Source organism: Scyliorhinus canicula, chromosome 9 (genome assembly GCF_902713615.1).
Source record: "Scyliorhinus canicula chromosome 9, sScyCan1.1, whole genome shotgun sequence".
NCBI classification, from domain to species: Eukaryota; Metazoa; Chordata; class Chondrichthyes; order Carcharhiniformes; family Scyliorhinidae; genus Scyliorhinus; species Scyliorhinus canicula.
In genome coordinates this window covers 63,889,090-63,906,043 of record NC_052154.1, presented here as the reverse complement: position 1 = coordinate 63,906,043, position 16,954 = coordinate 63,889,090, and the positions used below count along the sequence as shown (strand labels likewise).

Sequence of the window (16,954 nt, the reverse complement as noted above, 5' to 3'; positions counted from 1 at the left end):
TGATCTTTTAAACCACTTAATTAGTTTACGCACAATTCTGGATAGAGGAGACCAATGATGAAATACTGTCATTCAATCGGACACTTGTAGCCACCATTTCAAAAATTGGCACTGTGCGTACTTTGGAGAGTAGCTCAGAGTGGAATCTGCAAGTAGTGAGTCATTGGGCATGACTGGCTTGCAGCTAGGGCAGGGGGCCAAAGGGCAGTGCATGCGACAACTGGCTGGAGGGGGAGGTTGCACAAGTATTCTACTGCAGAAGTTCCTAAGGAGGTTGATGGGGCAGCTTACAGGAATACGCTGATTGGCATGCACACAGGAATACTGGGTGCATTGGGAAACCTGCTGGAAAGCTTGCGGTTATTGTCAATTTCTGCAGAACGTTTGGTGTATGTACTAAGCCTTTAGCCATGTACACTCCGCTCCCCATCAACTTCACCAACTTTTAAGTAGCAGTATAAATTCCACATACTTCTACTAACCCAGCAACAGTCAGTAGAAATCAGTGATCGACCTGAAAGTTATCTGGATGATCCCTTTAAATAGCACTGATAGGAGATCCTTCCCGTTGCTGAATGCATGCTCAGCTGTGCGAGGTTAAGGGAGCGCGTCAGCTGAAACGCCAAAACGGCACTGAAAGAGTCCAATCAGCATAACATGCGAATTGATATCACAATATGCCCACTCTTCATGCTTCCACTGCACACTCTGAACACTAGTAGTGACATCCTCATCAAAATGTAAAAATGCTGTCCTGTCCACCAGAAGGTTGCGGCGGCCACCTTGCACCCAAAACACCAGGCGCCATGGGGCCAAATGTTCTGACCTTAACCTTTCCAGAAACACAACTATACTTTGGACATTTGGGCAGGAAAATGTGTGCTCCTTTTGGTGTTTATTGCACATTCAAGGCCAGAAGAAAGTGCTGGAAACAAAATCCTCTTGTGGAAGTACATCCAGATCAAGATCTTGGGATAAAAGTCAGTGACTGCAGTTAACTACTACTTTTACTGGGCCGGACGGGTCATATCAGCGCACAATATAAATTAGACCTTGGAGGCTGCTGGAAAATTGAAACAAGGCAGGTTTCATATATTTGTAACAGAAAAGGAGCTGTATTCTTCATTTAGCATGTCAAAATTAGCCACCGGTAAGATGGCTGCACATTTTATCCATTACCGTAAACATTTATCTCACTTCTCCAAGGCAATTAGGAATAGGCAATAAATGCTGATGCAGCCAAAAACCTGTTCAGCCCTACTTTCATTAAATGGTTAATCATATCTTAATCCTTTTGGACCTTTCTTGACAGTGAATGGATGGACATCAGCAAACAATCCACATTCCATTATCTAACCAGACAGATTTCTCCTGACATTTTTGCCAATAAATGAATGCCCCAAATGAGTAGATACAACAGACTTTGCATCATTGAGGTAAATCTGCGACCAGAATTGGCAAATCTGACCTGATGGCCAGAAGAGTTTAACTTGCATTGATAGTAGAGCTCTAGCCCTCGATCTAGAACAGGGGTGGGCAAACTTTTCCATGCAAGGGACACATTCAGAAATTCACAATTTTAAAGGGCCGCATAGTATATTAAGTAAAATAATTAATATTTTAAATAGCCAAAATAAAAGGTCTTTAAAGAAAAAAAAGCACATTTATTTGAAAAACAAAGTAACTCAGTAAGTAACAGAACAATGTCAATGAGAATGATGCATCTGACTGCAGTCATTTACCAGTTTGTTGAAATCAGGTGTCAAGTTGCTTGTGCTGATCCTTAACACTGACAGAAGCACAGCCTGGCCGAGTCAACGATAAAAACGCGCGTAGTGGGGTGGATGAGTGGGGCTGCCTTATTGGTCGGTTTAGTTGGGTGTGCGACCAATAGGAGTCCAGGTTACAAACAATAATAAGGCTTATTGTTTGTAACCTGGACTCCTATTGGTCGCACACCCAACTAAACCGACCAATGAGACAGCCCCACTCATCCACCCCACTACGCGCGTTTTTATGCGGCCCGCCAATGAGGTGCCCGGAACCATAACCGGCATTTTTGAAAAGCCGCCGCGGAAAAGCCGCTGAAGTAAATGCGCTTATAGCGCATTTACTTCAGCGGCTTTTCCCCGGCGGCTTTTCAAAAATGCCGGTTATGATTCCGGGCACCTCATTGGCGGGCTGCATAAAAACCTTTGTCGGGCCGTAGTTTGCCCATCCCTGATCTAGAAGGTTGCGGGATTAAGTCTCACTCGCCAGAGAGTTGAGAATACAATCCAGACAGTACTGAGGGAGCGCTGCACCGTCCGAGGTGGTGCTTTTCAAACAAGTTAAATGAAATCCATGTCTGCCTTCTCAGGTGGAGATAAAATATCAGATGAAGCTACTTCAAAAATGAGTCGGCAGCTCTTCCAGTGTCCTTGCAAGCAGAATGTCAAGCCATTATCTCAGTGTTTTCGACATTGTAACAGCGACTACACTTTAAAAAAAAAAGTACTGTCATTCATTGGCTGCAGAACACTTTGGGAGGTTGCAAAAGATGCCATACAAGTACCATGTTTTATTTTATTCAAGGACTATGGGAGTCACTGGCTTGGCCAGCATTTGTTAGCCATCCCTAATTGCCCTCCTTAAAACGTTTGCAGTCCATGTGGTGTAGGGGAGACCCATAGTCCTGTTAGGGGAGGGAGGTTCTCTCAAGATTTCAACCCAGACAGCAGTTGTTCCTCACGGGATCGGTCTATTCTGTGGGTAAGGGGTTTTGGCGACTTGCAGGAAAAACTTTAATGTCCAAGAGTTTGGTAAGTTAAAGCACAGCCGCAGCAACATTTAACCACTGGAGTGCTCCTCTTGCCATCTCAGTTGAAGTTTGTTGACATGGAGCAGACAGCTCTGTACCATAGTGGGGCAGTGGGTTAACATACCAAGTCTTCAGAGCACAGCCCTCCACTATTGGTCATTCCGCTAAAAAAAAAATAAAGCTTTGCAATTCTTGCTCAGTGGGGAAAATAATCCATTAAATCACCAAGGGCCAACTGGATTTGTAAACGGCACTAACCTGAATGCTTTGTCCTGTGGTGAATTGACTCCAGCAAATGACTGACTCCTAGTAATTCCAGTCAACAAAATGCGGCGCACAGGCCGCATGGACAGTGACATTGTGAATGGTATCCTGGCTCGGAGCCCTGTGGAAAGAAAGAGAAAAGACACCAATGTATGACTGTCTTACACACACACACACACACACAAATATATGCTTCTTATGAGCTGAGAATGTGATTATAATGACAAATGCTTCACTGCATCAAAGTATGTGAAAAAGGCAGTAATTTCTTCCTGTAATTTTCCTCATCTGGAGGTTTACAAGCATTTTGCAGTCTACAAATTTTCCTCCCCAACGCAACAATTAAACTCTAACTGACCTCAGGTGCTGTTTACTTACAATTAGAGCTTGAATACATTTATGCCACAGCAGCAGAACAACGTGTGACATGGCATAATGCTTTCATCATCATAAAGTAATCATCAACCTACTTGCCACAAGATGTCCCACACCAGGTCTACTAGTAAAGTCAGTTATCGTATTACTAAAGTATGGCATCGATGAAGAATTAAAAGTTAAAGTGTCAAGTGCTGGTGAGAGTATCCCCTCCCCATTTGTTGTGTTTGCACTTTGCCTATTACCAGCAGCACTACACCAGCCTATGTTATTTTTTAAATAAAAATTTAAGGTACCCAATTCTTTTTTCCCTCCCAATTAAGGAGCAATTTAACGTGGCCAATCCACTTACCCTGCACATCTTTGGGTTGCACGGGCGAGACCCACATAGACACGGGGAGAACTTGCAAACCCCACCGGGACAGTGACCCTGGGCCAGGTTCGAACCGGGTCCTCAACGCCGTGAGGCAGCAGTGCTAACCACTGCGCTACCCCACCACCTTATGTCCTAATGGTTTACATTACTTCAGTGTAGTCAGAATGAGTCACATTATTTCAAACTAATGATGCAACTATGCCAGCTATTGTACCTCTCCTCAAAATAAAAATCAATGATTACATTACATTGGGTGTTCAAGTTTTTAACTATCAGAAGTTATTTTAGAGCCACAACATTCAGACTGCCTTTTCAGACGGATCTCTACCTAAAATACTGTCAAACTGTCTTTAACTGTTCACTGTACCCAATTGAAGGCCAACCAAAAAGGCATGCAATGAGAAAGACAGATCAATTGACTTGTCACAGATGGGATCCTCAATCAACAAACTATTTTACAAACTGGTGCAGTGCGTCCAACAACAGAAATTAATCCTATGTAGTCACAACAATGTGAATTTTACCACTTGACAACCTTCCAAGAGGAGCCTTTCCATCGCTAATTTTGTAATTTAAAATTATATTTTAAGAACCAAAAATCTTCATCGCCACTGGGAAGCCTCTTGTCGAAAAAGACCTGGGGCTGGATTCTCTGTTTTTGGGACTCTGTCCCCACGCCGTCGTATAAACTGTGGACTTCCGCGCCAGAAAAACTGGCGTGAAAGGTCCACAGATTCATAGCAATGAACCATCATAAAACTAGCAGCTTTTGCTGCCGATATGAGCCCCTGCACTTCCGGGTCAGAGGCCGTGCATGCACACGGCGGCAGCGTCCAGCGACTGCGCAGCGCTCCACGGCTGACTCAGACTGCGGAGCTTGAGCCTAAACATAGTGCCCCTGATCGGCCGTGCGCCCGACCCAGACCACCCACCCAAAACTTGCCCGGTCCCGTTTTAGGCTCCCCCTGCCCTCCGATCGACCCGCTCCTGACCAGGGCGGCAGTGCCACGCTAGTATCCCAACCAGCAGGACCATGTTAGATCCATGCCGTTGGGACTTCGGCATGTCGGGGGCGGAGAATTTCGGAGCAGGCCTCCAGCAACGGCCACAGGTAGGTGATATGCAGCGCGGCGTACTCTCAGAGCACGCTGCTTTTCAGGGCCTAGGGAATCGGGGAACCGGAGCCAGTCCCGTTTCCATGCGGGGAAACGGATTCTACGCCCTGGCGCCGGTCGCGATTTCAGCATCGGGGGGCGGAGAATCCAGCCTGAGATTTTTTGAACTACCTATTGAAGTCTGCCTATTGTCAAATCACATTTTGCTACAGCTGTACAGAAGTTCAAGTTGAACCATTTCAGGACTACTGCTTACAAGTTTGGGCATCGTGCCTTCGAAAGGATATATTTCCCTTGGTAGGAATGTAGTGCAGACTCACCAAAACATTATCAGGGCTCCAAGGGTTAAATTATGAAGAGAGTTTACATAAATCAGGACCTAGGCCCAGAATATTAAAAGTTGAGACGGAATTTGATTGAAGCTTTTAGGATTTTGAAAGAAAATTGAGTAGATGGAAACTTTTGGGAGTCTCAAACAAGGGTTCATAATCTTAAAATCAAAGCCAGGCCATCCAACCAGGGCAGACAAGTGAGGAAACACATTTTTGCAGAAAACGTGGGACATTGCCACAAAAAGCAATAGATACTAGCTCAATTAATAATTTTAAATTGGAGATGGATAGATTTTTAATCAGCCAAGCTTATTAAGGAATATGTTGCCTGGTACTCAGGTGTGTTGGGATATAGATCAGTCTTGATCTCAGCAGAACAGAATCAAAGGGGCTAAATAACTGACTCCTGTTCCTACCTTCCAACATCCAGTCCAGACTACCACTGGGGAGTTACCTCCAGTAGTACATGATGGATAAGATTTTAGCATTTGGTGTACAGTGTTGGAGTTTTCATTTTTTACAGACCAGTTGTATAGTTAACCTTAAAGCAAATACTGGTGGGCCAGTAGATTTGCATTGACACATAACACAATGATATGCCAATGCCATCAGGATATAGGTTAGGAGAAACAGTGAGAAAAGGAATTCACTGTTCCAAGCAACTATTTTGTGGCTTACACTGGGAAGAACTGGAGGCAGTCAGCGCAACCCCTACACACAGCTGGCAAGCAAAACATGAACCATTATACACAAAGCCTGAAAACTATTCAAAGTATTCAACTGGGAATCATCAAAAGGCGACTCATAACTCACTTAAAAAGAATAAATTACATATCGCACAGTCCACCAGAAGAATATATAGTCACTGAAGAGTTCACCAGGTTGAAAGATTCTGCACAACCACTCCACAATTGGAAGTTGAAGTAATATTTTTATTCAGACTGTTCGAGTCTTTTTATTTAAAATTTTTTGAAAAATCACATGAAAACAAACAAAAGAGGAGGAAAGCAACCCATACAACAGGCTTTAGCATGAAACAATAGTCATTGCAAGAATGGGAACAAATAAGACCAGATAAATCAGTGACAAAATCCCCGACATATCTTCTTCACAGTTAGAGGAACCATCTGCACCAAAACAGGATGTACATCACAGACCTACATCTTCTCCATAGCTTCAAAAGATAATGACAGAAGGAAGAAAACAATATCCCGAGAATCCCAGAACTAAAGGGGAAATCAGCTAACAGCGCAAATTAAACTCTTCTCCATGTGCAGGCCAGAACAGATAGCATAATTTAACTACAAAATGACACGGGCAGGATCGGGCACCACCAAGCACTCCAAGCCAAACAAATCCCAGTCCTCAACCAGATAACACAGTCTGCCTGAAAAAGGAAAGGGCGTGACACAGAAAAAAAAAAGAGATGAACTCACTGGGGTGACCTTCTTCGAACATAGCGAAGACAGAACCAATCCTACCAACGCAAACCCTCCACCCGTCCTCACGTTCTGGCTGTCTTCCTCCCCAGGATACATTAGGATAAAGATACTTTGGACAAATCATGATGAGCACTCTTCAGCATCTTCCTGGGATTCCAACGATCAAACCACAAAACGTCATTGCTTCCAACATGCCGCCTAACCCAACCCAGGCAGGTTCAGCCATCCGCAATCTCTATCAACCACATCAGGAGCAGAACAACAAACCCCAGGCTTCAGAGACAGGCTCAAGGGACCTACCCCAGCCCCTAATTTGTATATTCATAAAAATGGGCACTCAAACAATGTAATGAATTGTTTACATAAAGAGGCTACAGTTCAAAAATCATTCATTAGAAACACAGGACTTTGAGATATCCGAAGAACACAAAGACCCGACAGAAACGGAAACGGTTCTCTCTCTTTCATAAAGTCGAGCTGTGGACGATTGACATTTCTCATTGTGCGAGGCTGTGTAAAATCAAACTGTTTTACACACAATCAGATCTTTCAAGATTTTCTGCACTCATTTCCTGATATCTCAGTAGAACTTTAAAAATCCAAAAACTGGGAGTGAACCTGAACTTCAGAGCACACTCCCAAGTGCTGGACAGGTTCATCTAGTCCAGGGGTGGGCAAACTTTTCCGTGCAAGGGCCACATTCAGAAATTCACAATTTTAAAGGGCCGCATAGTATATTAAGTAAAATAATTACTTCACCCGGTTATGATTCTGGGCGCCTCATATAGAACATAGAACAGTACAGCACAGAACAGGCCCTTCGGCCCTCGACGTTGTGCCGAGCAATGATCACCCTACTCAAGTCAACGTATCCACCCTATACCAGTAAGTAACCCAACAGCCCCCCCCATTAACCTTAAAAAAAAATAATTAAAAATTTAAAAAAAAAAAAAAAATTTTATTAAAATTTTTATTTTTTATTTTTTAATGACTTGGTGGGCCGCATAAAGACCTTTGGCGGGCCGCATGCGGCCCGCGGGCCATAGTTTGCCCACCCCTGATCTAGTCTGTTCCAATTTCTGTAACGCTTCATGCATCTTGTCAGGAGACTCCCTATTCCAAACATGTCAACATGTAGTCTCCCAGCATAGATTTTAAACATCAGTCAATTGGGGGGAAAATATTTGCTATAGCCTTGTTTCTCCCCCACAATCCCTCGGCTCTTTCCACTCAATCTTGGATATTTAATCAGGAGTAGATTCAGTTCACCCTGTTGAGTGATATTGGTCAAATGTGAGGCTTAGAATTTGACAGCAATACTAGAAGAATCAAGTTGGAATGACGAGACTTGGATGAGGAGAGATTTCCTAAACCAATACAAATCCCATATCATTTCATTTTACATCATTTTCACATCGAGACTAAGGTAAAATACACATCTGTAAAGAGGTAAATGCTTCAGGGCAGCCAGCAGACACAAAAGGCTGAATTCTCCCAAAATGGGACTATGTGCACACACCGGCGTAAAAACGCTGGCGTTTCATTCTGAAGATTCCTATAAAAAAGATCATCCAATTCACTGACCTACAGGGGGCTAGCAGGGAGCCAGAGTAGTTCACGCTGCTTTATCTGCGGATACAGGCCCCTGCACTTCCGGTTTTGAGTCCACACATGCGCACGGCAGCTGCCTCCAGCGGCCACGCCAAGAGTTATGGCAGACTTGGACCGTGGATGCAGATAAAGAATGTAGACCTCCCCGACTGGGCACGCACCCGAGGATTCGGCCACAGCGATCTGTCCCCCGGCCACCTATAAGGTCCCCCCCCCCGTGCCTTATCCCCCCCCGCCCCCAACCAGGGCAGCCGCGGACTAAGTCCGCAACCACCACGTGAGCTTCCCGAACGGCGATAGGTGGTTAGAGCCATGCCGTCGGGAACTCGGCCGGTCGGGAGCGGAGGATCGCTGGGTGGGCCTTTGGCAATGGGCCCCCAGCCGCGCGGAGTACTCTGCGAACACGGCGATTCGCAGAGAACCGCCAGACCGGCGCCAGGACCGATTTCGGCGTGAAATTGGATTCTCCACCCCCGTGCCAAATGCGATTTCAGCGTGGAGCTGTGGAGACTCCAGCCCAAGGTTTCAGCTTTGGAAGAAAGACCAATTGTCTGCACCTTGGCTATTAGAATGTGCATTATCCACAAAAACATTTAGTTAATTGAAAGTTTGATAAAGACCGGTGATTTTGAGGACATTGAACTGGAGTTAGTTAGTCTATGTTACAGTTGAAGAATTACACTTTCTATCCTTAAGCTTCACTTGCTCTCAAACTTCTCAAGGAGTGGATGTCAGAAACTACTCAGAAAACATTAGAGAGCTAATGAGTCACCACGGCACAGAAACAGCTGCATTTTGTACCTTTGCCATAGCAGAGTTCTCAGAAAAGACACAATTATTCATTTTAACCTTATGCTATACTAAGTCTCACCATTAACAATACAGAGTCAAGCTCTGGAAGACAGCTATTTACTAAACAAAAGAAGCATTTCAAAAAGCCCACACCTTGTTTACTCTATCACGTTGTTTTGTTCTGAAGATTAAATGTTAATGAGGCCACAAGTGTTACAGCTTGCCTTTACGATTCCAAGTATAGATAGGCATCAAACAGAGACACAGCCTTCTGTATTCAGTCTGTTTGCATGTCTGTGAACTTGCAGCTGCTGTCAGTTAACACACCCAAATATATCTGCCCCTCCCCTATCTCCTCTCAGTACCCCAAACTATTAACCCCCCTCCCCCCTCAATTTCACCACATCAATTATGTTCCAAATATCTGCGACAGTCAGCAACTGGTACAGGCAACTTCTGGAATACCAGTACCAACTTGTATGTGGAGGTCACGCCCTTCTGTCAATGTTTCAATGCATCTACACATGGCATTTATTTTGGTCTTACGGAATTGTAGAAATGTGAGAAGGCAATGCCCTCAGCCTACCTAGTAGAGCTTTACAAGACACCCTCCAGCACTGAAGATCCTTTGTGGTGCTCGCCAAAAGTACATCTTTATTATCAGAGAAAATATTTGTGAAGAACAGGGGAAAACCACTCAAGGCAGAAACCAAGGGAAACAACTCGACATCAAAATCAACATGCCCCGAGTAAACCAGACAGGGAATCTGATTTGTGCAAGGTTTGAATGCATAAAAACTGCAGAAAATCTTGACATATTAGTCCAATAGGAAAAAAATTACCTATTCTTAACCTTCCCTCTTTAGGGTAATGAGCATTTATAGTGAAAGAATCCATCCTGCCACAGAGAGACCGGGGTTCCTGTAGACATCCCACTGCAGCCCTCGGGGTTAACAAACAGCTTTCACCAAATAAATTCCATTAGAGGAAACATCTTGGGAGGAGGTCACAAGGGTCACATATGTGGGAACTGACCCATGACAATTTATATATCTATGTATTTTGTTTTTAAAAGACCGGCATATAAAACTTATTTTTCCGACTGGGCAGGGGCAAAGAAGCGACGTTTGACTTCAGTATCGCTGGATTAGACAGGAACAATTAAATTGCAAAGTTAGCCAAGATGCTGCCATCTGATTCCTAACCAAATTGATAGCCTGACACCATTCATGGTCACGCACACGTGCAAACTTTCTGCTGCTGAAAGGTTAACATTCTCTTTGAATGGGATAAAACAATATGGACGTCACCGACAAAGCCAGCATTTATTGCTCATCCCTAGCTGGCCTTGAACTGACTGGCTTGTTAGGGCAGAAGAGGCGACCATATCACATACAGGCCGGACCAGCAGGAATGGCAGATTTCATTCCCGAAAGGATGAACCAGATGGGTTTTCCAGACAATTGACCATGTTGGTCACCATCACTGGGACTAGCTTTCAATTCCAGACTTTAATAAATTGAATTTAAATTCCACCAGCTGCCTTGGTGGGATTTGAACCCATAATCCCAGATGATTAACCTGGTCCTCTATTAGTCCAGGGAAATTACCACCATAGCACCATCTCTCCCAAACTGTGTTCCCTCCATTGTTTCTTCAAAGTCAAATATCTTACACTTGTCTACTTAGTATTTTATCTTGCAAAGAAGCATTCATCTAAAAATTTCACCTCGATCCTTCTATAATTTCTGTGATTGCATTGAATCAACAACTTGTATTTCTGTAGCACATTTAATGCAATACAAGATTAGGACTTCAGCAATTGAAGACACAGCCACTGACAGTGGAATGATGAAAATTCCGAATGCTGAAGAGGCCAGAATTTGAGGAATGCAGTTATCTTGGGAGGGTTATGGGGCTGGACAGATTACAGATATAGGGAGGTTGAGGCCATGGAGGATATTGAAAACTGGATGATAATTTCACAATCAAGGCATTGCTTGCTGGCAGCCGATGTAGGCCAACATGCAGAGGGATGATAGGGGAAATAGGACTAGCTGTGAGCCAAGACATGGACATCAGAGTTTTTGGATTACCTCAAGATGACTAAGGGCAGAATTCGGGAGAGCAGAATAGTCAAGCCTAGAGGTAATGAAGGCATGAGTGAGAGTTTCAGTGGCAGTAGAGCTGAAACAGGGGCAAAGTTACAGGAGATGGAAATAGATGATTTAGTGGTGCAAATAGGAGACAGAAACTCATCATGGGATCAAACGTAACATCAAGATTTCAAACAGACTGGTTCAATCTCAGGCTGCTGCCAAAGGGAGGGTGCAGTTGGGAGCTAGGCAATTGAGTTTGAAGTGCGGACCAAGGTGGCTTCAGTCTTCCCAATATTTTATTGTAGGAAACGTCTGCTCTCTGGTACGAAATGTTGGATAAGTAGCAACAATGGACGAGGTGAGAGAGATTGCCATATATGCAAATTACGATCCCCTTTCCCATCCCTTCCAGATCACCCCCTTATCCCGATCTTCCACACCGAACTGACCATCCTACCCTTTGTTCTTTCACAAGGAAGTGGTGAGGGTTTTGGCCAAGGTTGGTATCATGACCGGGACAGGCTTGGAGGGCCGAAGGGCCTGCTCCTGTGCTGTATTGTCCTTTGACCTCCTGTGTGATGCCACCAAACAGATCTCTCCCTTCCCTTTCAGCATTTCAAAGGAACCGTTTCCTTCCTGACACCTGATCCACTCCCCAGTTACTCCAACACCCTCCGATGCCCTCTTATGCAAGTTTTGGAGATGCAACATCTGCTCTTTCACCTCCTTCCTACCCATCATCCAGCGCCCAAACACTCCTTCGAGGCGTAACAGCAATTTATTTGTACTTCTTCCATGACCACTCATTTACCTATAATCTTGCTGGCAGTGTTGGCTGACATGTGCAAAATTAATTCAATTGTAACTGATAATGAAACTACATTCAGAAAATGGGGACTGCAGAGATGTACCAGTGGTTGATTTGGTTGCCAACCCTGCTGAATTATATATTGGAGTTCAACGGTAGTACTGCTTTGGGACTACTCCTATCACAGGAAGCTATTAGGACAGTCTTTATCTCTGTACTGGGGGGGGGGGGGGGGGGTGTCTCTCAGGATGTGCCAGGCAAGGCAAGGTTAGCAATTACTGCCTATCCTTATTGCCCTCAAGAAGGCGGCAGTGAGCCATCTTCTTGAACCTTTGCAGTCCATGTGAAGTACTCCCGCAGTACAGTTAGGTAAGGAGTTCCAGGACAGCCCGGTGGCGCAGTGGGTTAGCCCTGTTGCCTCACGCGCTGAGGTCCCAGGTTCGATCCCGGCTCTGGGTCACTGTCCGTGTGGAGTTTGCACATTCTCCCCATGTTTGCGTGGGTTTCACTCCCACAACCCAAAGATGTGCAGGGTAGGTGGATTGGCCACGCTAAATTGCCCCTTAATTGGAAAGAATGAATTGGATACTCTAAAAAAAAATTTAAAAGGTAAGGTGTTCCAGAACTTTGACCCAGTGAAGAAGAGATGGTGATATATTTCTAAGCCAGGGTGGTTAAATCTCCAACTTCCTCCAGTTCTGATGAAAGGCCGTCGACCTGTAACGTTAACTCTGCTCATCTTGGGGCAGCACGGTGGCGCAGTGGGTTAACACTGCTGCCTCACGGCGCCGAGGTCCCAGGTTCGATCCCGGCCCTGGGTCACTGTCCATGTGGAGTTTGCACATTCTCCCCGTGTCTGCGTGGGTTTCGCCCCCACAACCCAAAGATGCGCAGGGAAGGTGGATTGGCCACGCTAAATTGCCCCTTAATTGGAAAAAATGAATTGGGTACTCGAAATTGAAAAAAAAACTCTGCTTATCTTGCTCCACAGATACTGAATGACTTGTTGTTTTTCTCGCACATATTCTGCTCTTGTTTTAGATCAAGACTGATGTGGACCACAGCACCATTCCAAAAACTGTTCTCCCATTCAGTACTTCCCCAAGGCCAGGCATCAGACCCACAAAAAGTATTTGCTACTTCCTCTAAACCAATTATGAACCCGAAACTAGGTTTTATACTCGATACACATTCCCTTAAACTTGTGCAGCAAACCTTCATAGGTTTAATCATTGTAATAATAATAATATTTTATTAGTGTCACAAGTAGGCTTACATTAACACTGCAATTAAGTTACTGTGAAAATACCCTAGTCGCCACACCTGTTCAGGTACAGGGAGGGAGAATTTACAATGTCCAATTCGCCTAACAGCACGTCTTTTGGGACCAGAGCACCAGGAGGAAACACCCGCAGACACGGGAGAACGTGCAGACTCCGCACAAACAGAGACCCATGCCGGGAATTGAACCCAGGTCCCAGGAACCGTGACACAACAGTGCTAACCAGTGGGCTACCGTGGTGTGAGACTGAATTTAAAACAACAAGTAGTAATCTCCCCATCTGAAATTGTTGACTCCCATTTCAAGGTTATTTATGTACAGGTAAATCTTCTTGCTTGCTCATGCTCTTGATTAAGTAAATGAACATCTAATCATTTGCAATAATGCATACAAACTCAGTGTACAAGGTAAAAGCAAGCGACTATAATAGTAGGTTTGCATAAAATGATGATTCGGAGTTATAAAACTTGCATTCTAGTTTGCTCACAGTGAAAGCAACCCATCATTAACCTTTGCTCAATACTATACACATGTAGGGCAGCATGGTGGCACAGTGGTTTGCATTGCTGCCTACGGCGCTGAGGACCTGGGTTCGAATCCCAGCTCTGGGTCACTGCCTGTCTGTGAGGAGTTTGCACATTCTCCCCGTGTCTGCGTGGGTTTCGCCCCCACAACCCAAAGATGTGCAGGTTAGGTGGATTGGCCACGCTAAATTGCCCCTTAATTGGAAAAAATAATTGGGTACTCTAAAAAAAAAAATGTAAGTTTTTTTAAAAATTAAAAAATACTATACACATGTTAAAAGTCCATTGCAACAAATGGGTTGTTGTAACAATGCTTAATTTAAATAACAAAGCTGTACAAGCAAGATAAATTTCACCACAGCAACGACTGAATTCACTGCAGAAAGACAAACCATCTTGGAGTGGACATATTTTTTAAAAGCACCCCATCCCAATCCTTGAATAACCCATCACATGCCAGTGACTAGATATAGCCTGAACCAGCCCAACCTGATCAAATTCCCTTGGCAAGATGAATAAATACTCGGAATAATCCATTAAACATCAACAGAATGAGATTCTTTTGTAAACTGGCTAATAGTGGACTTCCTTCATGCCAACGTGTTCATGAAGTTATTTTTCATACCAAACCTCATTCAGCAACACAATATGCACAATGTAAATATTTTACTCAGGAGCCCTGTTTGTTGCAGCAAACAGAAAAGGCCTTCATCGCAAGCCATAGGCAAGTAAATGGCATTAGAAACCAGGACTTGTGTGAAAATAAGTTCTGATCAGCTGATACGTACAAGATGTGGTACAAAGACAGGATTTGAAATACAGAGCAACAAAGAACAAATCAATTTGCATTGTTGCTACTTTTTCTAACATTAATTATTATGTTGGGCATGATGGGAAGATATTCTCCTGATGTCAAATCCCTCAAGTCGATTCTTCTGCATGCGGGGGAAGAATATGTGGGGAGAATATCAGAGGTGAGAAGGAGAAGGTTGGAGTGAAAAGTCAGCTTGGGCCTGCTTTTGTGCATTCCTATTGGGTCAGTTATGAATGGGAATGGCAGATCTGAGGAACAAGCCACCTGCCCCTCTCTTCAGCTGGAGAATGGTACATAGCCTTTAAATCAAAAATATGCATTTATAAATTTTGAAGGAAGACATACAATTCTTCAACGCCAGATAGAAGGCACAACATACACAGTGTAATACATTATCAGCAGCACTGTAGTCCCAGTTACTGGCGCATTCTATTTTCTTGGCCACAGGAAAACACTGCCATTGTAAAAATACTGCAGCTGTGCCAGTATGCACAAGACTGAAGAAAGCACTCTGATCCCATGCAGGCTGCACAATATTTAAATTGGCCCAAAACAATAAAGGAAGTGATTCAATGACCCTTCTGTAAAGTAACTTTGGTTAATTGAAAATAAAAGCCTCATTTAGTAGATGCAGCAGTCATCATTGTGCAAGGGAATGAAGTACGCATATTGCCACCAACTCCACCCCCCTCCCTGCAAGATATCAGACTGTCCCAATGGCTTCCTGTGATAGGGGTAGTCCCAGAGCAGTAGTACCATTGAACCATAATTCACAATGCCTGGACTGCCAACAGGGTCACCCCCTCGTGCATCTCTGCGGTCTGCTATAGTTTATCAGTTGCAATTTACTTAATTTTGTGCATATTAGCAAACAGAATTATGGGCGCAATTTCATGAAGATGAAACAGAGTCCTATTTAGCGGGGTGTTCACCGGTGCTCGCAGCGCCAAGAACGACTCGGCTATTAAACGGGACTTCCTTGGCAAGTAACACTTCACCAAGCCCACACTTAGGCTCATTTCCTGCTTGAATAAGCTCAGCTTGACAGTGCAAGGGCCCCGATCTCTGCTCCCCCCCCCCCCCCCCCCCCCCCCCCAAAACACCCAACGTACCAATCTGGGAGTCTGAGACACCCTTCCCACACCCCACCTCAAAATGGCAGGACACCCCCGGGTCCAATCCCCGGCATGGACAAGATACCGCCTGGGCACCGCCAGCCTGGCACCCTAGCAATGCCCCTGCCAGCACCACCTGGGCAGTGCCATGATGCCCACGTGGCATTGGGAGTGCCAGGATCTCACCCTGCCCAGAGCCCGACCACCTGAGGACCTCTGACGAGGACCCCCATATGTCTGGTCCATGTTTATGGAAACCAGTGCTAAATGACACCTCCTCGTGCCGCGCCCCCCCGAGGTGAGGCTGTTAGGTTTTGTGCCTCGGTTAAATCCAGTGGGTTCCATATTTAAGTGCACACACACTTAAATATGCAACCCATCCAATACGAGTGGCATCCAGATTGTGATGCTTCCCAAGATCACGTTAGATTTGCGAGGTGTAATGGGCATTGCAAATCTCGCATGAGGCCTCGTGTAAGATTTACCGGCCTCGATGCGTTAAGAGTTGGGTCTGACAAGCCCGTTAAATTGTGCCCCATAGCTAAATGAGTGTAAATTCAAATTAATTATAATTCTCAAGACCCAGTGGTTAAATACATCACTTGGTGAGATAACGCACCACGCAGGTTAGAAAAGGTCCCAGCTTTAATTCCTAATTGTTGTTACGGTAGCCGATCTCAGCAATGTTGCAAGTTCCATCTGCAGCTTTGGGTGCATTGCAGAACTCCCCACAGCACAACACTACCCAAGCACCAGCCATAGGCACGTGATCCTGTAGATGAAATCAGTTCATGCCAACTTTTCAGAGGGCCTCACCGACAGAGAACAAATTTAAACTTGTGCAGCTATTTATTTAAAACGTGACTTAATAAATAGAGAGAGTGCAAAATGGTTGATTTGCACACAAAGAATCATACTTGATAGGATTGGAAATACAAGTGATCTCTACACTCCTCTTCAGCTCAAAGCCCATGCAACACAGGTGGTCAGGAAACTTTTAGTTCTTACCAAATCTTTCCTCTGAGCCACTGTCAGAGACCCAGGGACAATTCTCTTTTCTCTTAACCTCCCTTCACTCAATTCATGGAACTCCATTTGTTTTTCTTGACTTGTGCTGTAGTGGAAGATGCCAAGATCAGGAACACCACAGCATGGGAATGGGATAGGGTGACAAATTGAAGTTCACGATTGCCATGGCACTGCAT

General features: G+C 44.6%; 1 protein-coding gene across 2 annotated transcripts in view; it reads right to left on the bottom strand.

The window, feature by feature from the left end:
- Positions 1-16,954, bottom strand: part of ripor1 (RHO family interacting cell polarization regulator 1) — a 229,897-nt gene that overhangs the window by 127,552 nt on the left and 85,391 nt on the right. For both annotated transcript variants that reach the window (XM_038806778.1, XM_038806779.1), the window contains exon 2: positions 3,059-3,185. In XM_038806778.1, coding sequence (XP_038662706.1) covers positions 3,059-3,159 — 101 coding nt within the window. In that variant the 5' untranslated portion in view covers positions 3,160-3,185. The remainder of the gene's footprint in view (positions 1-3,058; positions 3,186-16,954) is intronic.